Source organism: Mus caroli, chromosome 2 (assembly GCF_900094665.2).
Source record: "Mus caroli chromosome 2, CAROLI_EIJ_v1.1, whole genome shotgun sequence".
Classification (NCBI taxonomy): Eukaryota; Metazoa; Chordata; class Mammalia; order Rodentia; family Muridae; genus Mus; species Mus caroli.
This window is the reverse complement of record NC_034571.1, coordinates 98,617,904-98,642,650: the sequence shown is the minus strand read 5'-3', so window position 1 is coordinate 98,642,650 and position 24,747 is coordinate 98,617,904. Positions and strand designations below refer to the sequence as shown.

Sequence of the window (24,747 nt, the reverse complement as noted above, 5' to 3'; positions counted from 1 at the left end):
CAGACCAGACCAGACCAGACCAGACCAGACCAGACCAGAACAAACAGAACAGAACAGAACAGAACAGAACAGAACAGAACAGAACAGAACAGAACAGAACAGAACAGAACAGAAGGCCACAGGCATAGGATCTGAACCCAGATTATTCTCCTTTCTGAAGTCCATGTTCTTCCCTGTGAGCTACACTGCCACGGTCTTTGAATCTGGTCTGCCCTGAGCAGTGGGAACACTGTGCTTGGACTTTTGTTGTGAAACCCACTCTCTGACTCACTGATGTCTGCCATGCTTGTCCTGAGCTTCTCCAGAGAAATGCTGTCTTCTGACAAGAAAAGATAAAAAAAAAATGCCGATATCCATGAGTCACCACACTCGCTATAATTAACGGTGGTGCAAGAGCCAGGAGCAGCAGAAGAGCCTCCAGACCCCTCTTTTAGGCTGTCCCAACTTTGAGCTGCAAAGAGAGTCTCCTGCAGCTAAGCTCCTTTGTGTCCAAGATCCTCTTATGTGAAGAAGCAAAACCGGACTGTTTGCAAGCTCTAAGATAATGGAGCTGAGAGAGGCTGAACAAATCCTTAGGATCCAAAAACATACACCAAAACAGGGGGTCCACAGGTTACCGAGCATGCAGATTTTTGCTTTCAGACTCAGCTGCCCTGGGAAGTCTAAGCAGTTTCCCGCCTACCGAGATGAATCATGGCAGCTACAGTTGTACATTCAGTTGTACTAGGTGTTCAGCGTCTGCCCTCCTGATACCTGGAAGATTTCAGTGAACCTTTCAAAAAGGCTAGATATCAGTAGAGCCTCTCTATTTTCCTCTGTTGCTCTGGGCTGATGCAGTGATTATTTTATTAAAATAAGCCTTGAACCACAATACCCACCACACCATGAGCAAGCCACCCAGGCGTCACAGAAGGGCAACTGCTTCATGGTGTAGAGCGAAGGTGGCCCCTGCACCTCTGAAGAGATCATTCCTAGCCCAACAAAAAGAAGTTAACTATTATGGTCAGGGGCCTGGATGGGCCATTGCTGGGAGCTACCAGTGCTGATGACATGATTGCCTGTTTAAAAGAGGTTCAACCGACCTTGAGATTTGAACACAATACAACCAAAAGACTCCTGCATTTTCCTTTTGAATAGACTTTAATTGACAGCCAAGTGAAAAAAAAATGCAGGTTACATTTTTAGTATTATCATCAATACACTGTAAGATTGACATCCACACAGCAATGCAGCTAATGCCACACACCTCCTAACTTTAGTTGACAAAGAGCACATCATATATATACATATATATTTACACAGTATTTCAAGCTACAGTAAATAATAAACTCCCTCCCTTTAAAAAACAACAACACACGCACACCTTTAAACAATGGATTTCCTCACAATAATATATCTTTTTTTTTCCCCTACATACTTGCAGATTCAAAGACACTTAAGTTACTTAAGAACAGTCTTACCAGTGAAGATCCTGGACCAGCCCCTAGTTTCTTTTAAAGTCATTTTAATTTTTACAACTTGAAGCCACATAGCCAGTGTGGTCTGTACACTCTAAAGATGCCCCAGATGATGGGACTGAGTCCTCCACATCCTGCACAAGAGGAGGAAAGTACATCTCCGAGGATGTACCTAGTTACAACTAAAAAATAAATCAAAAACATTTAAAAAAAATCTCTGCTCTTAAAACATCATTTCTTAAGAGCCCAGTGCTAATGTTAAGAGTGACTAGCTGAACAGGAAGACTCCTCCTCTCCGTCCTAACTATACAGGAGTTCTAGTTAATACCAACCTACTATGCAGTTACTCAAAACCTATGAGCTTTAACAATCGCCTGTAGAATTACATCTGGCCTTCCAAGTTTCCAGGTTTGCAGCCAGACCTCTGAAATTCTGCACGATTCTTGCCCCTGGTGCCTTGCTCTCTGATTTATTTCTTTCTAGGGCTGTTAGTAAATGGGAACTATGACAGAGTTTACATTAGCAGGCACATACACATACCCTGGCCTATAAATATCCCATGAAAGAAAATGTAACAGTCTCTCTAATCCTGGGGAAATGATCACAAAGGAGAAGAGGAAACCTGGGGGGGGGGGGGCATCATCAACAATGGTTCTTCTAACGGTAGAAAATTCAGACAATGGCAATGGACTTTCTAGACACTGTGAACCACTTTTTTTCAGGCCTGTGAGTTAATCAAGAGTGGGCGGAGCACTGACTCCTTCCAGCAAACCTGATAGGATGCAGTCAATCAGGTGTGCTGTCTTGGAAGTCGGATGTAGATCCACCGTCGTGTCCTTTGAAAGGTGAGTGGGAGGAATTTCAAAATCAGATTTGGAAGCAGTTTGCACACTTTCCTGCCTGGGATGCTGGACTGTCTCCATGTCGGACCCCTCAAAGCGCCAGCTGGAGTTTGGTCATGTTTCTCTGGTGCATGTTGTGATGGCGGACCAATTCGTCTGAGCGCGCAAACTTTTTCTGACAACTGTGCCACCGACAGCTGAAGGGCTTTTCACCTGTTGACACAATTGCCAGTCAGGGACACTTGCAGCAGACGGACTGGGCACAGGTTCAACTATCAAAGGCCTGAGTTAAATCACTACAACCCGCCCTGGACTCCCATGGGTCATTTCCTAAGCTAGCCAACTGGCTCTTCACTGGCAGCCTGGGATTAGCAATGCCTTTTGAGGGCTTGAAAATCAGAAGCACTGTAAATATAACAAAATGGAAATCTTGGGAGATAGGAGAGAAGTCTAGTTTGTGGAAATCTCTAAGCAGCTCATAAATTAGGGGGGCTGGGGAAACCTCTGTTTTATCTCTAAGGATGCTCTGTGACCTGTGCAAATGTTTCCCTGTTGCTAAGTAGGAGCTGATCTGCAAGGGCCACTGAACCACCACCCTGGATACTACTGATTGATGATCTGGGACCAAAACTTTACTCTTTATATAGAGATCGTTTAAAATAAATCATGGATACCAATTTGTATCCTTTTTGCTTCTTCCTAGTACAGAGTCTGACTCAGAAACAAACTGTGTTAGAGCGGAGGTTCTAGTTGCAAATAATTAAACCTGCTCTGACTTGGGAGCTCTCCTTCTCATTAAAGACAATAAATAGCTTGCATGTGATGCCTAACGCACAGGCGTCACTTAGACGTGTATGCTCCTTGCCTTTAAAACAGCCTTGCAATGAAATCTTATCTTCACTCCACAGATCCAAGCAGGATTTGAATCTAGACATACCTAGTTCTAAAGTCCACACTCATCCCTGTATCACATCCCCAGGGCTTGCCAAGAAAAATGTCACAAGAAACAAGCTATGTGCCATCTGGAGTATCTTCCCAGGGTATTGATACCCGCCCCTTGAGAAATGTCTCTAAAGATGAGGTGCTTTGAGGCCAGACTGATCAAATATGGCATCCAGCAGTTTGTTGGTGGCCCAGGTCACAGGGAGGGAGGCGTGCAGGGGCAGACTATGAATTTGGGACCAACTAAAAGACAATATGTCAAAAATACCCAAGGAAGGAGACTAAGACCTGTGTCTTCCCCATCACTGGGACACAGGGGCTTTGACAGATCTAAGGTATAACCTGTCTGTCCAGAAGAACGGGGACTTTCCAGGGCACTTCTCAACTCCTTCTCACATTGGTCCTCTCAGGGGCACCCAGCTTGGCTGATTCTGGCTCCCTCTTCAATTTCCTGGCTTCTCCGGATGGTTGTTTAAACTCAAGCTCTTTCTCCAAGAGCAAAACAATAGGGATGAAGTGGGGCAGGAGCCGTCACCCCTGAGGTTGCCACCCAATTGCTTTGTGGCTCTGGACAAACTATTTAATCACCCCACCACCACAGACTCATCTGCTCAATGAGAACTAAAACCACCTACCCTATACCCTACTCTTCTTCCAAGGATCCTGTAAAGATGAAGGGCTAGCTTAAGAGCCGGTCCTGCTTCCTAAGGAAGCAGATGAGCAAAAGGGGTGGTGCTATGTTCACTAGGAATCTCCTCAGCCCATGCACAAACACAGTGCTTCTGCAGCTAGTGCTTGTCAACCCCCATTCTCCTCTCTGTGCTGGCATAGAGGAAATATACTCATGGGTTTGTGTTAATCTGGCAGAAACCTAGACTCCTGATTGAGTGTTAAGTAAATGGAGTATGCTCTGCAATCGTATATGAAACTTAGGTTCTCAGCAGAATAGAATATCTTGAATATCTGATCATGTTGTAAGGGTGATTGTTCAATTGGTAATACAGTACACTGGGGACAGTGACACACTGGGGACAGTGGCACACTGGGGACAGTGGCACACTGGGGACAGTGACACACTGGGGACAGTGGCACACTGGGGACAGTGACACACTGGGAACAGTGGCACGCTGGGGACAGTGACACACTGGGAACAGTGGCACGCTGGGGACAGTGACACACTGGGGACAGTGGCACACTGGGGACAGTGGCACACTGGAGACAGTGACACATTGGGGACAGTGACACACTGGGAACAGGGGCACACTGGGGACAGTGGCACACTGGGGACAGTGACACATTGGGGACAGTGACACACTGGGAACAGGGACACACTGGGGACAGGGGCACACAGAGGACAGAAGGGATGAGCCTTTCTTTGAACCTTTGTTCTGAATCCCCTGGACATTCCCTGCCCATCCCTTGCCTACCCAATGCTCATTGACCCTTTCTCTGAAAAACATTATCATTTATCATATAAAGATAGCCAGACATAGCCACTCTCTAAGTGAATTCTCAACTCTAGAACTTTTACATGAGTCTCTCTCGTTACAAACAGTTTCATTCAACAGTAGCTTAGAAAATAATGAAAAATAAACGTGAAGAAAAGTTTACGCACTTGTTTTACCTGTATGAGTCCTGGTGTGGGTCTTCAGATGGTCGGACCGGGAAAACTTTCGCTGACAAGTTTTACACTGGAATGGTTTCACACCTAAACGGACAGAGAAGGTCTAGCCTCGGCCCTAGCAATGTGGGGCACAGTGAGACACATAAGGCCGGCTTTCTGGCAGCTGGAGAAGCCCCGTATATCCTTCACATCAGCCAGGTCTGGGTCTATCTGGACCTCACATTTCTTTGATTGCCCGGACCCAGCAGAAGCCACCTGATTCAGTACAGCCACCTCCAGGAGCTGCTCCTGACTTGGAAAAAAAGTCATTTCCTAGTCACAAGCATCCAGTTCTCACCAGTAGACAAGTGCTAAAGACTGAGGAAAGTAAATCACTACAAACAGGATTCTCGCCACAGCCCTGGTTCCTGACTGGTGGCAGCAGCCTGCTGCGGCTCGTGAGGAACATGAGATGGTTCCTTTCTTTCCTTTCTCTTTCTCCCTTGTAAAGAAAGGCGTTTTATGATGTGTGTGTATGTACGTGTGTGTGAGTGAATGTATGCCACGTGTGTGCGTTGCCCTCAGAAGCTAGAAGAGAGTGTCCGATGGAGCTGCGGTGGCAGGCAGTTATGGGCCACCTGAGGTGGATGCTGGGAACTGAACCTGAGTGCCCTGCAAAAACAAGTACGCTTAACTGCCAAGCCATCGTCTCTAGAGCCCTTCTTTTTAAAAGAAAAGTCTCCAGGTGAGGGAAAGAAAGCTGGAAAAATTAAACAGATAGATGACCCTCTCGTCTGTGTTCAGCAGAGAAGACAGTCACAACATCAGCTCTAACCCAAGGGCCTGTGACTTCTGGCAATGAGAAGGGAACCAACAAACCTGTGTGTCTCCTTTGGTGCCTTTTGAGCTGGTCTGAGCGAGAAAACCTTCTCTCGCAGTCCTTGAAGTCACACTGGTATGGTTTCTCACCTTAGAGAAAACACATGTCATTCTGAGTCCGATGGTTGAAGCAAACCTCATCTGTGGGAAACCCCAACTGCAGATGAAGGGATCCCCAAATGCCCAAGGCACTAAGGGGAGCTTGTTAGGGTAGTGCTGTAGACTTCCAGGAAAATGAAATCCCACTTACACACGTGCCCGTGGACACAGGACAGAGTGAATGAGCATACCCGGGCACAGTTCCCTCCGTGAAATGGAACCAATAACCTGACAGCATCAAAGGGTTCGAGAACAGATTAGACCAAACCGTCCAAGTAGAAGGAATAGACTGGTGCCTTCCACTGAGGCAATGCTCAGGAAAGTGTCTTATGGTTTGAAATGGAATGTCTCCTGTATGTTAGCATTGACTATTTAGAGAAGCAAAAAAAAAAAAAAAAAACCAAAAACTTGCCAAAGAAGTTTGTTTCAAAGTCCATGTTTGAATCAGAGATAGAATTTTGGATAGAGGCGCCTTGAGGCTGGCCTTGTGAATGAACTGTTCTGCGTTTTATGGCCCGAAGATCTGATGTTCTCTGCTACTGACTTCTTGTTCCTAGGCCCAACATAAATGACTCCATGGTTGTAAGATTCCCCAATTAAGCCAGAAGCTGAAGCACTTAGCAAGGTTGTGGTCCTTTAATCTGAACTGAGTCAGCAGTAGGATTGTGCAACCCTGGACTCAGAAAGAAGATACCCACCCGTGTGTCCACAGGGAAAGTTCAGCCAAACGCTGGGAGAAAAGACCCCAAGAGTGCACTGAGTTTCTACAACTGTTTCCACCTCCTAGGATTCTGACTCACTGGATTCTGGGATGAAGAGCTAGCTACTTCGTGGTCAGTAGGGTCTTTCCACTGATGGACAGCTCCAAGTTTCTTTTTCTGCCTCAAGACCTCTGGTGTTTCTCTGGTTTTCTGCGTGTCCCCTGTAGCTGACTCTGAACCCTCCTCCCCCTTCATCTTTATGTCCCCGTTCCTACCCATCCAAATGTTGAGCACACACCCTTCACAAGGCTGCTTGCTCGGCAATGCTGTCTTATGGTTTGAAATGGAATGTCTCCCACAGACTCGTGCATTTGACCCCTTGGTCTCAAGCTCACAGTGTGTGAGATCTTGTGGAACATTTTAGGATGTGAAACCTAACAAGAAACAGCAAGCTGCTGTGGTTGTGGCCCTGGAGACATAACCTGGTGCACTTCTGGCTCCCATCTCCCATCTTCCATCTCCCTCTGCTTCTTCATCCAGTGATATGAATGATCACCCTCATGCTCCCATTGCTTTAAGGATGTTCCCAACATTATACATTCCCAGCCATGATAGACTGTGTTCCCAAACAGTGAGCCAAAGGGAAGCCATTTGTGAGGTGTTCAGTGACAGTGGTGAAAGAAACATCTGGTACAACCTGCTTGGAAACGTCATGGCCTTCTTCATCAAAGAACTGATTCCAGAGCATCTATGTGTGTCTTTGGACCTACCCTTCAAAGTTTATGGTGACCTTGCCTGTCAATCTCTGAGCCACCTGATTGTCCTATCCCAGGCTTGTCTTCCCTGCTAAAGATGATAATAGCGCTTCAGGAATAATACTACCATGTATTCAGTCCAGGAGACACGGATCCTATGCTAGGTGTGTTATAGCTACAACTCCTGTATCACAGTTTGAATTAAAGTGCAAGGCTTGAGAATTGTGAAGTGTGTAGTGTATACACAACAGTATACAGCATTGTCATCCTCATTGTCCTTACAAGGCACTCAGAGTTCAGAAGGATGTTGAGCGATGGTGGCTCAAGATCTCATCAGTTGGTGGTGAATGCAACGTAAAAACAAGTGTCACTTTTATTCTGTGGCGTTTGCTTTTCACCACCCTGTTCTGCTTCCTTGGGTATGGCTGAAAATGTTGGTTTCTTTAATAAAGGATGGGAAACCAACATGCCAACAGCTCTGCGGCTTCGGAGTCACCTTGGCTTGAGCTTTCAAAGCACAAGCTTTTCCACCCCACAAGTCACCTGTGTCCTGAGCAGTGTCAGAGTCCAGAATGGGAGCTCATGAACCACCATGGCTCGACAGTGGGCACACTTACCAGTGTGCTTCCGGCTGTGCATCTGTAAGTGGGACAGCTTAAAATATCTCTTATTGCAGCCTGGGTATGCACACATGAAAGGACGTTTCTCACTGGTTTCAGATGCTGACCGGACAAGAGTTGGGGCCACTCCAGATACACGCCGCACATCCTGCAGGCAAAATATAAGAGGAATGGAGGCCTTGTGCCATATGTGAACATTAATGTTATCCCATGGGAAACGGAACGCTGAAATGTACCAGAAGTAGAGAAGGCAGGTAATGATATGAGACCAAAAAAAAAAGTGTGCTTCCATACCCTAGATACCTGTGACAGACATCACTAACAGATGACAGATTAGGAAATTTCATGATGCAGTATTCTGATTACAACTGATCAACAGAACTTGGATTTGAAATGAAACTTCTTGGTGTCCCTGACACAGAACCTCTAGAGAAGAAGCATTAGTGTCTACAGCGTTCCCAATCTATCTCTCGCTTGAGATAGAATTTCAGATCCCCGGAGGGTATGCATGCCTCCCAATTGGAAACATGACCATTTGATTATGGACTCAACCAGAAAGATGGATGAGAAGGTTCTTAGTGGAGAAGACATGAGACACTGAATAAGGCCCAAACGGACCTAAGCTTCACATCTAAATAGATGAGAAACAAGTCTTTGGATCTGGGGCCTCTGGATCCACCAGATTCCTGTAGTGTAGTCAGCATGATCCTTGAAAGTGACACAGGAAAACACTGGGTGCTGTCCACCTTCTGTGACTTTTATGTCTTATTTCCATAACACCTACTGGTTCCTGTCACTTAGCAGGGAAAACAAATCTCCTTTCTTGCCCTTGAGCTGTGACTCCTTGATATTAGAAATAATTCCTCCTTGTTCAACTACAGATGCGCCCATCAAGGCCAAAGGCATGGACAGCTGACGCAGGAACACATCTGTGATGGTATGAGGACCTGGGCCAACCTCCAAACCAGTGGTTCTTAACCCTCTCAATGCTACAACCCTTTAATATCATTACTCAGGCTGTGGTGACCCTCAACCATAAAGTTATTTTATTGCTACTTCATAACTGTAATTTTTCTATGTTATCAATCATAATGTAATTATCTGATACACAGGATATCTGAGATATGACTCCCAAAGGAGTCGTGACCCACAGGTTGAGAACCACTGCTATAAGCTTAGTAACTCCCTCTTCTATGTATCTTCCGATCTGCCCACTCACACACTCACATTCTTGATACTAGTTCATTTCCCTTGCCCTGAGAGGGCACTTTTTTTTTTTTTTTGTAAAGAGAAATTCAGAAATTTCCACTGATCAACAATATTATTTTATTTCTACCAATAAACAATATTAATCAGCCAAACAAGGGTTATGGAGTCTGATAAAATGTGCGTTGCACACCTGAGCTCCCACTTACTAGCTATGTGGTTTTAGACAAGTCTCTTGTCTTCTCTCTTAATTGTGCAGTGAGGGTCACATGAGAGAACAAAGGCCTGCATAGACATGCAGGAATCATAGACACAAGTGGCTAAGTCAAAGAAGTTAACCTGAAGATGCCACACAGAGTATCCAAGAATGTTCTGAGAAAGGGGCAGTAATTGTTGGGAAGAGAGGAATGGGAAAGGGGTATGATGTGCAGGTAGTGAGCACCTTGGAAACAGTAAACTATGCTGTATAATACTAGATAGGTAGATAGATAGATAGATTAGATAGATAGATGATAGATAGATAGATAGATAGATAGATAGATAGATAGATAGATAGATAGATAGATAGATAGATAGATAATTGAGAGAGACAGTGGGTGGGTGGGTGGATGGATGGATGGATGGATGGATGGATGGATGGATGGATGGATGGATGGATGGATGGATGGATGGATTGATGAATGGATGGAGATATAAAGAGATAGGTGGGTGCATGGATGGATGGAGAGAGAGAAAGATTGATTGATTATGTGTGTATCAAAGCCCATAGAAATATATGACAAGGCAATCCAGTTACAAATAATGTTCTTTTTGTTTTGTTGTTGTTATTGTTGTTGGTGTTTTGAGATAGGGTTTCTCTGTGTAGCCTTGGCTGTCCTGGAACTCACTTTGTAGACCAGACTGGCTATGAACTCACAGAGATTCGCTTGCCTCCAGAATGCTGGGACTAAAGCCATGTGCTACCATGGCCTGACCAGTTACGAATAATACAGCAACATCCATTGTAACAAGTTTATCATACCAGAGACATTATGTAAATGTGGGGGCAGGAGGTCATAGGAATTCTATAATTTCTATGAATGTTCTGTATAAGCCTAGAAGCTAGAAAAAGTGCATGTTTTTAAAGTCAGTGTCTAAATCCCAGCACATAGAACATGCCTAGCCTCAAGTGGTGCTATTGTTAATGCTGTTATCAACACTGGACAAAACAGTCTACCTCTGAGTGTTTTACTACACAGATCAAATCTTAGAAGCCAAGGGTCCAGGTCACTAATTCAAGTGCAGAGGACCCCCACACAAGAACGGTACCACTCACCAGGAGAAACTGGAAACAGTAAGGGGAGAAAGGTGAGATTCTGCAGGAAGGGTCTTTGTGGCCATCAGGCCAGGTAGCATCTTTGGGCAGTGGGGAGCTCCTTCCCACCCCCCTCTGATGGCTTGCCCGGGCCAGAAGGTCCTTCAGCTGAGGGTGGCAGGGCACGTGAGCAGAGGAAAAGGTGGCCTTGGGCTGGGCCTCCTACACTCACCTGAATGCCTCGGAAGACCCCGTGGGTGTGTATTCTGTACTGGGCACCACAGAGGATGGGGGTCGTGTGGTTCTCACTCTCGTACCCTGTGCCGTGGCTGCAAACAAAGGGTTAAAGTTGGTTCATGGCCACCTTTTGGAAATACAGAGTCTTACCTTGCTCCATGGGCTCACTCTGGAACAGGGTTCTGTGAAGTCCGAGGCCATTCCGTCTGTGTGTTACCACTTTGCAGCCACCCCCACCCCAAAATTCACCCTCAGAGGCAAACTGTCTGGTGCTGTGTGCCTCATTCAGACAAGCAAGAAAAAAAAAAAAGGCCACAGTGTCAGGATCTCATCCCAGGCAAGTTGTTTACCATCTGAGCAGCGGCCTACCAGCAGGAGTATCTCAGGAATGAGCAGAATGCTTCAGGCTTCAAGGGAAGTACACTGGGGTTTTGTCGGCACCTCATGACTCAGTTCTTACCAGATAGCACCAAGAAAGTGATGACATTTACAAGAAGAGATGTCACATCCTCAGAAGGGAGTGGGGGTGCACGTCTGTAGCTCCTCTCATCCATTGATCAGTTTTCCAGATCAAGTTAACTCTCTGTCTCTCTCCCTCTGTCTCCCCCCCCCCATGTGTGTGTGTGTGTGTGTGTGTGTGTGTGTGTGTGTTCCTGCATGTGCATATGTGTGAATGTTCGTGTGGATCCCTAACTAGACGTCCAGTACCTTCGTTGGTTTCTCTTCCTTCTATCTTTTGTAATTGAGTCTCTCCCTGAGCCTAGATCTCACCAATTCAGCTAGGCTGGCTGCCCAGCAATTCTAGAGATTCCCCCTGTCTCCATTGTCTCCATTTCTTCAGTGCTGGGATTACAAACACACCTGGATTTTTTTTTTTTTTTTTTGGTAGATAGGTTCTGGGAGGTTGTACTGAGGTTCTCAGGTTTGCATGGTAAGTACTTTACTGACTGAGCCATCCCCCTGCCCCCAAATAGCCTGGGAGCTCTCAGGTTGATCTTTTTGAAGTCTCACAATCCCTACAGCCTTACTTGTAGTTCCAAGATACCCCCAGGCAATGCATTTCCTAGAAGTTGAGTCAGCCTGGCACAAAGGACAATTGTCCAGTGCTCATTGATGGCTACTTAACTTTTTGTGGGCATTCTGCCCTGAAAAGACTCTCTACTCTAGGTACAGTCCTGGAATCTTTACTGTAGTGATTTTATTTCCAATCCAGCCAGCACAAAAATTCTGGCCCACATTTGCAATATATGAGAATTATATCAAGAGTCTCTGGGGATGGTGAATGAGCGTGTGCATCTCTGTGAAAGGAAGCAGCTACTTCAAAAATACCCATAAACCCCACCAAAATATAACTAAAAAGTGGCCATATTATCCGGAAATCCTAGGTGTATTCCTAAGAGAAATAAAAGCAGATATCCAAGGAAAAACACTTGTATATGTCATTCGCTGGCATTCTTTATTCTCACAAGCCAGAAATGAGAATCAACTCACCAATTGATACCAATTTATCAACTGATAAAGGACTAAATAATGAAGTTTATCTACACTGTGGAGTATTATATGGCAAAAAAGTGACGTATTGATATCCTATAGTGAGTTTAAGATCTAAGGCACAAAATACCATATACTGCAGAATTGCATTTATACAAAATGTCCAGACTAGGAGCTTAGTCGTTGGTTGCCTGGGACAAAGCAAGCTGAGGAAAACTTGGGAGTAATTACAGAAAATGTCCTAACTATGTAGGAATGGTTACACAGCCTGTAACTTGATCAGAAAATGTTGCCCTGTACACTCTAAATGGGAGAACTGTATGGCATATAAAAGCAATGAAGCTGCTTTGAAATGCTTCAGAGAAAGATGAGCATGGCAGTGCACACCTATAACCCTAGCACTTGGGAGGTGGAGAAAGAAGGATCAGGAGACTAGCCTAGGCTAACATGAGACCTTTTCTCAAACAAACCAACATACAAAATAATAACAGTGATAATAAACTTTGTAGTTGCATCATTTAAAAGCCTCCAGGTGAAATTAACCAACTAGAATCTGCCTCCTCCACCTCTGCTCCTCCATCATCATGGACACCAGGGGAGAGATAGGTGACCTAGTGGATCGGCCCACTCTGTCTGATGGACTTGGGGAAGGCCTGGGGCTGACTCATCCCTAACTCCCCAGGGGAAGGAATTCCTGGAAAAAAGAAATGTCTGCCAGGAAGGCTTTAGTGTCCACACAGCCCAGGGCCACGCCAGCTGTGGGGTCTCATATTGAGTTGTGGATCAAGCATTTCAGAAAGAAAGGTCTGTCTTTTTTGGACAGTTTGTGGAAGGAGACAGCTGTCCTGTTCCCAAGCGTATACTACACCATGGCTGTATATCCTCCATCAAGTGATCTGATGCATCTTGCCAATAGAGGGGGAGCCTCAGAGAACTAAACCAGGGTCAAGTATACAAGAGTTGGGAGGAACACCGAAGTCAGACAGTATCTGCCTTTCTGACCCTCAGAATGTGCTCAGAAGGAAAGTAAGAACGTGGTGCCTTCCTCACACTCTTCCGAACACAGGAGAGGTATCGTGGATGCAAGGACTCTGTAGCAGCACAAAAAAGACAGGGTCAGACTGGGCACAGGACACCGTGCCTCAACAGCTGGGAGACACTGGTTTTACTTGGTTCACCATCTGCATGAAGCCAAATTGTGATTTACACATTTTTCTTGGGGGGAGGGGATAATTAGCAATCTGAATTGACAGCCGTTCTCCCTGTATTCGCTGTGTTCTTCAACGGTAGAAACAGGGAGCATGGAAAACAGATTTTCATCAAGATGTTTGTCCAGTGACAGTGAGCATTGACCCTCAGAGTCTCATGCAAGCCAGTAAACAAAAGAAGCCACTAGAAATGCAGCCATGCCTGCCTCTATCACTCAGTTCTTCTACCAGGTCTATGAATAAGGAAAACAGTTGGTCTCTGCCTATTTATTCTTCTGTCCCCATACCATTCCATGTGTTAGAACTCCTGTAAGCCAGATTGCTTCCCAGTGTGGTTCTCCCAGAACACCAAGTACAATACAAGAACATTTAACCAGTGTTCTCGTTCTCTCTCTCTCTCTCTCTCTCTCTCGCTCTCTCTCTCTCTCTCGCTCTCTCTCTCTCTCTCTCTCTCTTTCTCTCTTTCTCTCCAAGGAAAGCCAGCTTGACTTTAACTGTAGATCAAAAGAGGTAAAAAGCACCTAGGAAGATCATCTGCTTCTTCCCCACTCAAAGGACTCTATTTTAGTTCATGCGCATGACTGGTAACTATTTCAGCTGGAAATTCCTGCTGATGCACAACAAATCTCACTGTGCTGAGCTTGCTTACAACGTGTCCTCTAAGAACCAAAAAGTCATGATAGAAAGAGCAATACAGCTGGTCATTAGAATCACCAATCCCAACGCCAGGCTACGCAGTAAAGGAAATGAATAGATGGCTTGAGTGCATGTTATGTGTTTAAATAAAACCACAAAAGCTGCAAAAAAATAAATACCCATTTCACTTGGAGTCAGTTAGCTGAACCATCCCTCACTACTGCCTCCTGGTAAGCCACAGAGTCAGAGCTCTTAAGTGTGAACCATTTCTGTGTATCTCCTCTGCTCCACACTAAACTTGACTTTGAGTATAGACTCTGCTCTCCTTTCTGCATGCTGTACCTTAGAAATTGTAGTAGACATGGAACCCATAAGCATTCCCGGGATGGCCTGAGTCTACACCCTCTTCCATACAATCATCATTCAGTTTGGGGGAGATGGTCTACCAGGCTCCAGAGCTGTGTCAACTGTAACATGTGAAATGGGGTCGAAAGAACTTAAGAATCAGGACTGTAACATGAATGCAGGAGGCTAAAGATATGGGCCTCATGCATTACATCCAAATCAAGTCACTCAGAATCAATGTGTCAGTCAAGTATATGTTACTATGGCCGTGGTCCACAGACTGCCAGTGCTCAAGCCTTGGTCAGGAGCGTGGGCTGCTCAGCTTAGTGTGAACATAGGACTATTTCTAGCAGGACTAAAGATAAATAGTTCCATGGCACTCCATCAACAGTGCTCTTTCTAGGTCTAATAAAATCTCCAATTCTCCCTTATTCCATTCCTAACTAGCATGAACTGGGCCGGGCTCCACGGCCTGAACTGAAAGATGTAATGTTTTAGGGAAGAACTGAGAACTACACATTAGTGCTTCAAACTCTGTCTGACTTGTCTCAGGGAGTCATTCCAACTGCTTAAATTCTTCAGAATCTGGACTTGGCTTCCAAAACATTTGTTTTCCATCCCTGTAGCATCTCTACATTCGGAAAGCACCTTCCGAGGGCTGAGGAGATAACTCATCCAGTAAAATGTATGCCATACAAGCATGAGAAACTGAGTTCAACTCCCAGAAACAAGGTAAAAATCTAGCATGGTGATATGTGCTTGTAAGACCAGCCCTGGGGAGATAAAGACAGGCAGATCTCTGGGGCTCACTGACCAGCCAGTCTAGTCTAGTTAGCAAACTCCAAGCCAATGAAGAGACTCTGTCTCAAAAAGCAAAGAAATGGTTCTAAGAATAACTCTAAGGTCCTCTGGCCTCCGTGAGTGTACACATGCACCCCCAGATGCATATTCATAGACACATAGGCACACAAAAGATACCCTCACTAGTTGTTGATACATATTATATGTTACATAATATATGACAAATATTTCTCTAGAATATTGAGATGATAGGATCCCAGGTGATCTCTCTGCAGGACAATTTAAAGGATAACATTATAGAAAAAATAAGTCTTATAGATAGAGCAGAAGATACCCCCAGACAGAAAGGCTGAGATGATGATGGTGATCAACACAACCACAGAGTGCTGAGACCCACCTGATGGCTTAGACGGACAGGTGAAGCCAAGCTTTGTGCCAGGACAACTCTCCTTACCACAGCCCATGACTCTGCTGTGGATGAACCAAACCAAGTCTAAGGGAGGGTGGGACTCACAAAGGCCTAGAGCTACAAAGCCTGCCAAGAATGACAAGAGGCGCAGCCATGGTTCACCGCCATGGTGAACATGTTCCTAAAGTCAAAGATGCACATTCCAAATAAAAGAATCACAACCCAGAGACAGGAAGTGTTATTCACAGAGCTGTAACTAGAAGCTGTAACTAGAAGGTGGGTTTTAGAGCAGAGTGTGGACCCCAGAATGACAAATAAATAAGGGGCTCCTTTCTCGGGGTACAAATACATGGCTTTCCTACCATCCAATCCAGATAACCGGGGAAATAAAGGGAAAGTGAGATGTGCACATAGCCAAGTATATGAAACCAGCATGGGTAAGCCTGGCCTTTCTTAAGCTAGGAAATTGTTGCTTCATAAGACTGTGTTCCTATTTTGCTATCTCTTAATCTTCCTCTTAAGAATAAGATCTTGATTCAACTGAATGCCAGAGGGAAAGGGTTAGATGACTCTATGGCTAGCATCATTAGAAGGTTACATGATTGGCAGCTACGCATCCAGGTGGAAAGGGGCAGTGTCCTTGGTAAAGACAGGTGAGGGTGTGAAAGAGGAAACTAAGTTAATGTGATTACTTTTCCCAGCCTGAAAGAACTCATTCTGTTCTCGAAATCACACACTAGGTTGACAAAGACACTTTAGGCCATCTTTGGTACTACTGTCCAGCCAATGATAGACCACCTAGGAGGCATTTAGCCCCTCTCTATCATGCCCACAGAACTTCTAAAAGAACTATTAGAATATCTCGTTGCAATACAGATTCACCATGGTAGTTACCTTCTCTGCTGAGAACAGTAATCCTACCACAAGAGGAACAGACGTGGGCTTGTGCTTTGTCTCTGACTGAGCAAATTTGGTTCTTACTGATCTGTTTTCTTCCCCACATTCCCTGAAAGACCCAGCTTCTTAACGGTCCCTTACTGCTCGAGGGTTTCCAGAATGCAGCGGCTTTTTTTTTCTTACTTGGAATTCTCAATTCCTCCACCACCTATCTCATTCTCCACCAATTTCAGAGAGGATTGGACAAGTGGACAATTGTTTGATGACAAAACGTGGGCTTGCTTTTTTTTTTTTTTTTTTATAGAGTTTTCAGGTGTTCTTTTAAGTTGCTGGTATAAGAATTTTCTATTTTTTTTTGTTTTTTTTTTTTTTTTTTTTTTGCTTAAAGCAGAGCCACAAACTCAAACACCCCTAATGGACCCAAGTAAATTAGAAGTAAATGATGAAGACTCTGAGGAACTAGTAGCATCTCAACTGGAAGTGACCTGGCCACGTGGCCTATGTATCACATCTCTGTCGGCCCATCAGTCTTGTGAACTTAGTGCTGGCATCGGCTCCCACTCTTGAGGAGCTTCTCCAAAATCCCCTGAATTTTGCATCCATGCAAATAACATCTTTTTTAAAACCTTCTTCTGAGATGCATAGCTACTGATTTGCATCCCCTGCTTCCAAAGCCAATTAGTGAAGCATAAACTATCAACCAAAAATTCTCCATCTTGGTTCTGCTATGTTCTCTTTGCATGCCAATTACAGGTAAAGACATGCCTAATCCTTCAAAAACTGGGTACCAGCCTCTTCCAGGCCATGAAAACTTGAAAGAATGTTATACTTTTGTCTATGTGTATAAGTGTTTGGCTGAATGAATATATATGCACCATATGCATGCCTGGTGCCCATGGAGGTAAGAACAGGGGACAGGTCCCCTGGAACTGCAGTTGCAAATGTCTGTGAGTAATGTGTAGGTGTTGAGAACCAAACCCAAATCCTCTGAAAGAACAACAAGTGCTCTTACCTACCAAGCTATCTCTCCAGCCCCCAGGGATACTATATGTACACAGCAAGAATGACCATTGCTGTTAGAGTAGAATCAAGTTTTCAGCTGTTGGTGTCAGATTTTAGCTTCTGAGCTTCACTAGCCCATTAAACAATGGGGTTAAACATTGACATTACAGACAGAAAGCCATACCTGCCATACCACTAGTTCAAGAACATTAGTTTCTCAGGACTTCTGTATATAATAAAGAAGCACAAGTTGGGGTGGTTTAAATCAAAGCAAGTTTATCCTCTCACAGCTCCAGGCCACAGAACTCCATCATTTGAGGGGGTAAAGCAGGAGGGTTGCTGCAACTTCCAGGCCAACCTGGGCTACGTGGTGAGTACAAAGCCAGCCTGGGACAGAGAGTGAAACCCTGTCTGGAAGAAAGGAGGTTCAAAATCAACCTAAGCCCACGGGACTGGGTGGACACCTCTCTTCCATTGACTCCAAGGGAAGTTTCTCCCCTTGTCTTTTTCAGTTCTGGTACTTGTCCACACGTCCTGATCCCTCCCTTTTTTCACACTCTACCTGCTTTCTGACTCCTGTTACTTTCCTCTAGTCTAGTTTCCCACAGCCTCCCTCTTCTAAGGACACTGTGCTTTCCCCTCTCCCAACTCCAGATAATCCTGGACCATCCCACTATCACCACCTCAAGACCCTAGCTGAATCATTTTTGCCTGTTACCGTGTACATCTACATGCACGGCTTCCGAAATTAAGATCTGGGTATCGCTAGGTATTCAGCCTATCATACAAGGGAATCAGTGTGTTCCTGTTCTTGTAGATGCAGTTGAAAAGCTAAATTCATCTGGATTCTACATCTCCAGATTACTCTGAGAACACACTGTTCTTGAATCCAAAAGTCTGAGTCCCAGGCCTACATTAACCACTAATTTTTCTCCACGTGGCTAGTGAGTCATCTCATTGTTTCTGTATCCAAGACTCATCATTTGCAGGATGAAGCTAACAACCTATTTTAAACTCCTGCTTGAAGATTAAAGAGGTGAACTATGCAGGGAGCAAAAGTTAAATATCATCAAGTAACCATATCCCAACAATATTCAGGAGGTCTGTGATTCTAACTCAGTGACCGACACCCATAAAAATTATTTACTTCATGTTTTAGTTATGATTCTGGTAATAGAGATCGATAAAACTTGTATTTTTGATCTTAAATACAACCTAGATCTAGAAACCATTAAAGATACACCCATCACCTTAGTCCAATGCTTCTTCTCTGTGGCTCCTGTTCCACGTAAAGTGAAAATAACAACATCAGCACTATATGCCTGCTAGAAGCCCAAACTAGGTCAGGGAAGCATTGTGCAACACTTGGAACAGGATGGACATTAAATAAATGTTCACTGTTGCTTCCATAGTTACCAATGTCATTTCATTGCAAAGTATTTTGGGTTTTAAGGAGAAGTTGAGTTATATGTCCAATGTCAGAGAAGGGGCCAATGGCAAAGCTGAGGTCTGAGTCCAGACCAGTACATTTTTTTTCTCCCTTTACAATAAGCAGGACAATTTTTGTGGTACAATTTCATCTTCTATCATCATGACACTTGAATGACCTCCAGCTCTTTCCTCCAGGGTCTGACTCAAGTTAGACATTTTGGTTTTTACCAGTATAGCCAGGAGTAGACAAAGAGAGGAAAAGGGAATGGGTATAAGTTGAGTACAGCACACTGTGGCTTCTACTGTGAGACTGTATTTAGCTGGGTATAAAAATAAGCCCTATACTGGGGGAAGAGAGATGGATTAGACAGAAAATTGTTTGCTCCAGAAGCATGAAGAACTGAGTTTAGATCCCCAACACCGATGTAAAAAATAAAGTAAAAAATGTAAATCCAGCACGGCAAAAGTGTACCTGTAATCCCAGTCCTTAAGAAAGCAGAGACAGGAGCATCCCTGGGACTCTCTGGCCAACCAGCCTAGCTTAATCAGGGAGTTCCAGGTTCAGTGAGAGAGCAGCTCTCAAAAGGTAAGTGGGTAGTGATTGAGGATGCAAAGACATTGGATACATACACACCACACACACACACACACACACACACACACACACACACACGCAGAGAAAGAGAGAGAGAGCAATGCTAATTGATAGAAATGCCCACTTACAGATGACTGATCAGTCCAAACTGTACAATTCTCATCAAAACCTCTTTTCTTTCCATAGAACCATACAGAAATGGTCAGGTTGCCAGCCCAGCACACACCTCCTGTCTCCATCCCCCGCAGCAGTGTAAACTGTATGGCAGCTTTCACAGGCATAAAAATGTGTCCTGAGACAACCTGCTTTTCCTACACAGCTTTTTAAAAAAAATGCATCAGTGCACATCCTTAGAAAGCTTACAGAAAGAGGAAAGTGTCCTTCATAGAACACAAACTATAAACCCCCTTCTTTCTAAAAATGTGTACACTGTGGTCTGGCTCAGGAAAGACACAAAACATTCAACGAGAAGCTTCTTAAGCAATGATTAATTCTGATATTCCACAGGCACAAGAAGATTAATAAAAAGGAATTGAGGTTTTCCAGATGAAGAAAACCAGAGCTTCCCTGAAATCCCTTATCAACAGAAGTTTAAAAAAAAAGAAGAAAGAAAGAAAGAAAGAAAGAAAGGAAGGAAGGAAGGAAGGAAGGAAGGAAGAAAGAAAGAAAGAAAGAAAGAAAGAAAGAAAGAAAGAAAGAAAGAAAGAAAAAGGAGAAAATGAGCTTTTTGAAGGCAATTAGCATTTAATACAAGTATAAAAGCAAGAATCTTGGCCTGTGATTTTTCTCCCCCCACCTCTAGTTATTGACCAGGTGTGCAAGACTCTACACTCACACACCATCATCACCTTTGCCTTCTCACCTCTACAGAGCTCATCCGGGAGACATGCAGACAACCTCTAACTCTTATGCATCAGACCATGGAATTTACCCAGAATGCTCTCTGCACCCTCCATCCTCAACGAGCAGGGCTTAACAGGAGACATGCAATTAAGTGCCTGTCTTCTATTGGTGTTGACAATAAACTTCACTGCAAGCCCTGAGGCCCGTCACCCCCTTGTCTAACGGTGTAATCTAGAGGGGAAAAGAATAAAGGAGCCACATTAAGAAACTGAGCTTCCTCGAAGGTTATCTGAGACTAAGCTCTGCCTCACTTACCAAAATCTTCTTGCTTGAAGATAAAGAAGCCCACAGCTAGCCAAGCCTCAAGATGTAATTATCTGACTGTAGAAGTGCAGGGCTTCAAGGTCTGAGGTTGCAAGTCTGACAGAGGCAGCAGCCTGCCAGACAGCTACCAAGCACCTGGCCTGCTATCTCCCATAGCAACAGAGACAACGGCTTCAAGAGAGATCACTCAACAGAGTCAAACAGCACAGGCCTCCTAAAGAATGCTCACCCAAAGCAGGGTAAACCGCAGCCAGCTCAAACTGATCAGCCCCAGAGCACCTCAGGCCAAAAGGCCCGGGAATCAGCCCTGGTAGTCCTGGTTGTTGCCACAGGATGCTTAAGAATAGAGCATCACCGAATTAAAATCCAGCTTCCTGTAACCATAGGAATGTCAAACACACTTTTACAAATGCAGACAAGATCTGAGTGGGGAAATGAAGGACTCCCTGATTGTCCACATTCATAGCTATTGACAACCTGTCATAGAAGTATACGGATCAATGTATTACTTCATTCTGTCTGACTGTGGTCACCTGAGAGCACAGTTATACATAGGTGTTAAGAGCAAAATTATATAACCACACTCACCTCTTTGTGAAATTCAATTCAGTTTTTCTGGTGACTGTAACACACCGCCGATGTTTAATGTGCTCGACACACCGGTAGTATAACCCAACCCCGACTGATACATCTACAACACAATCCCTATGCCAAAAGCTCGAGGAGCCTCTCCAGAGAAGGGGGAGAAAGACTGTAAGAGCCAGTGGACCAAGACGTCTGCTGCAAGGCACTGTCTTTTATTGTGACAGGGAAGCTTCACAATAAAAGTCTCAACAATATGATCTCATAGACAGGGCCCCAAAATGACACCCACTGACACACCAATGTGGATGGGAGACATGTCACATGGTCTCACCCTGAGATGAAGAGCTACGAGTTCTTAGTGGTTGCTGAGAAGGGGAGAATGAGTCTTCTCCAGAAATAAGCCCCTGACAGATGCTTCAGCTGTAAATACATGTGAACATGTGAGCAACACAAAGTGATCTCAGCAGATTGCATGTGTGTGTGCGTGTATTAATTAATTTGTTTGTTTGTTTGTTTGTTTATGTGTATGCATACACATGAAAGTGGCAAGGCCCCATGTATGGAGGTCAGAGGAAACCTTGTGGACACTGGTTTTCTCTCTCCACCATCGAGTCCTGGGGACTGAAGTTGGGGCCTTGGTCTTGGCAGCAAGCACCTTTACCTACTGAGCTGTCACATGTGAACACGGACTACATGTGTACCTGGTTCTGAAGAAGGAATCAGATCCCATGGAGCTGGAGGTATGAATAGTTTCAGTCCACCATGTGGATGCTGAGACCCAAACCCACAGTCTCTGAGAGAGCAGCGAGTGCCCTCAACTATTGAGCTATCTCTAGCCTCCCATTTAATATTTTCCTAGTTATAATATAATTATAACTATAATTATTTCCCTCTTCCCTTTCTTCCCTCCAACCCCATCCCCTATAGACTCCTCCTCGCTCTCTTTCAAGTTAATGGCCTCTTTTTTCATTAATTGTTGTTACATATACATATGTCTAATTATATTCATATATATTACTAAATGAGTTACACTCTCTTTTCAGTCTGTATTATACAACTTGTATGTAGGTTTTCAGTGCTAGCCATTGGGGATTGCAGAACCAGTCGGTGTGCTCCTCTCTGGAGAAGACAATTTCCCCCGCTCTTGGCTTTCCTCAGCTGCCTGTGACTCTTCGTGTAGGCTTAAATACATTATATTTTTTTTTGAGAAAGATTTTTTTTCTGTGCAGCCCTGGCTGTCCTGGAACTTGTTCTATAGACCAGGCTGGCATCAAACTCAGAGATATACCCGCCTCTGCCTCCCAACTGCTGGGATTAAACACGTGCGCCACCATTGCCAGCTTTGAGCAGTTTTGTTTATTTACTGTGTATAAGTGTTTTGGCTGCATGTGTGCCTGGTGTCTGGTATGGCTAGGAGGCCAAATAGGGTGTTGAATCCCCTGGAACTGGAGTTACTGACAATTGTGAGTCACTATGTGGGTGCTATAACCTGAACTGGATCCTCTGCAACAGCAAGCAGTGCTCTTAACTCCTGAGCCAACTCTCCAGCCTAATATACTTAATTTAATAATAACTTTATAATAGTCCTCTCCCTATGAGACTGAGAAAGCATACTCTGCCACCCATCCCCCACTCCTACTCCATCCTGGCTTACACATCCCATGGCGTCCAGCTCCACATCTGGAGACCAAGCACACTCACTCCACCACCCACAACTCCGGCCTCTAAAACTTCTTCATTGAATACCTCTTGGTTTGCTGCCCACAGATATCCCTCCCCTGCCCCACCCTAGCCTTGGATAACAGTCTTCTGTTCCCTTCCTGGAACCTCCACTTCTAACCACATTCTCTGAGAGAGAATACACGGCCGGCTGAGATCTCACCAACCAGGCCACTGCATGCCCAGTCACAAGACCAATCCCTTTCCTGAGTCGTTTTGTTAAGGAACCGATAGAAAGCTGTCCTCCTTAGGAAGCTATAGGAGCCAGAATCCAAAACTGGTTTTGCCACAGTGGGGAGAGCCCACCTGCCTGAGAAGGCAGCTAATACAGACAGTTGAAAGACAGTATTCTAATGGCTGCCCAAATCCATGAATCCTCACAAGCCTTTTAAAGTCTATCGAACTTGGGGATGGAGAAATGGTTCAGTGGTTAAGATAACAAGTTCCCTGTTACCTGGTCCATGTCAATCAGTTAATGACTGCCTATAACTCCAGCTGTGAGGAACTCAACACCTTCTAGACTCTGCAGGCACCTGCGCTAATATGCACATGTACACATAATTAAAGAATAATAAAAATCAGCATTTAAAGAATACAATAAAATCTACTGAATTCTCCTTTGGATTCTACCTATGCAAAGGGCATTATTTAGTAGTCAATAGAAAGGTAACTGGAGTGTGGACCCTGTTTGTTCCATCCACATGGTTCTCACTAAACCTTGACTATATTCCCCTTCGGAACCTTTAATAAGGGACTCAGTGGTTCGTAGCCAGCCCTCCCACTGTATCAATCAGCCTTAAGAGCCATCAAAACCCTCACCACATGCAATGCTCCGCCAGCTCCTCCCGGCTGACCTCACCATGTTTCCACTCAGAGCAGATGCTCTCTGACCCAGTGTCCACCGGCCCTGGATGCTTAGCAGGACAGCTTGAGAACTTTTAGGAACTCTCCTTTCTGCATGAACACACAGACTCAGGAACTCATAGTCTCAGGGACCACCTCATCAGACCACACAGGAAAACTCTGGACTCTCCTCATACATCCCTGGCAGTGGGGTGCTAGTTTACCAGAATCCCTAGTTCATCCTACTTGCTGGATTCTTCTATAGTCTTGATGGTTTGGCTCTATAGCCAGACGTGTCTACTGGCTCTACCAGAAGAGCAGTGCCCTAAACCTAAATGATAGGTGAAGCCATGCACTCTTGCATCTGAGAAAGCTATTCCAACCACACAAAAGCTTCTAGGAAAGAACCAATGGTTCTCAAAGCTCAGGTTCTGGATCAGCTCGGGGTTCTGGAGACTCCTGAATTTCCAGTTGCAATAGAGGCACATGGGAGAGGAAACTTAAAAAAAAAATCGGGCTGGAGAGATGGCTCAGCCGTTAAGAGCACTGGCTGCTCTTCCAGAGGTCCTGAATTCAAATCCCAGCAACCACATGGTGGCTCACAACCATCTGTAATAAGATAGAATGCGCTCTTCTGGTGTGTCTGAAGACAGCTACAGTGTACTTACATATAAAAAATAAATAAATCTTTAGAAAAAAAATTTTTTTAAAAATCTCTTCCAAACCACCCTTCAAAATGACCTTGATGGGCTGGAAAGATGGATCACAGGTTAAGAGCACTGGCTGCTCTTCCAGTAGGTTCTGAGTTCAATTCCCAGCAACCACATTGTGGCTCATAACCATCGAAAATGAGAGCTGGTGCCCCCTTCTGGGATGCAGGCATACATGCAGGCAGAATGACCTTGAATAGCACTGTCAAGCAGGAAGGCCTGGAGTCCATCTCCAGAACAGAAAAACAAGCTTACCAAAAAAAAAAAAAAAAA

The 24,747-nt window shown here is 44.7% G+C and overlaps 1 protein-coding gene across 6 annotated transcripts in view; it reads right to left on the bottom strand.

Annotated features, from left to right (window-relative positions):
- Positions 1 to 1,123: 1,123 nt before the first annotated feature.
- Wt1 (WT1 transcription factor) overlaps positions 1,124 to 24,747 on the bottom strand; it is a 47,801-nt gene continuing 24,177 nt past the window's right edge. For 3 of the 6 annotated variants that reach the window (XM_029474704.1, XM_021149754.2, XM_029474706.1), the window contains 5 exons: positions 10,631 to 10,727; positions 7,896 to 8,046; positions 5,724 to 5,813; positions 4,857 to 4,949; positions 1,132 to 2,512 (listed from right to left, as the gene is read on the bottom strand). In XM_029474704.1, coding sequence (XP_029330564.1) covers positions 2,391 to 2,512; positions 4,857 to 4,949; positions 5,724 to 5,813; positions 7,896 to 8,046; positions 10,631 to 10,727 — 553 coding nt within the window. In that variant the 3' untranslated portion in view covers positions 1,132 to 2,390. Of the gene's footprint in view, positions 2,513 to 4,856; positions 4,950 to 5,723; positions 5,814 to 7,895; positions 8,047 to 10,630; positions 10,728 to 24,747 lie in introns of all 6 variants that reach the window. The other 3 variants (XM_021149737.1, XM_029474705.1, XM_021149745.2) reach the window with 3 other exon arrangements.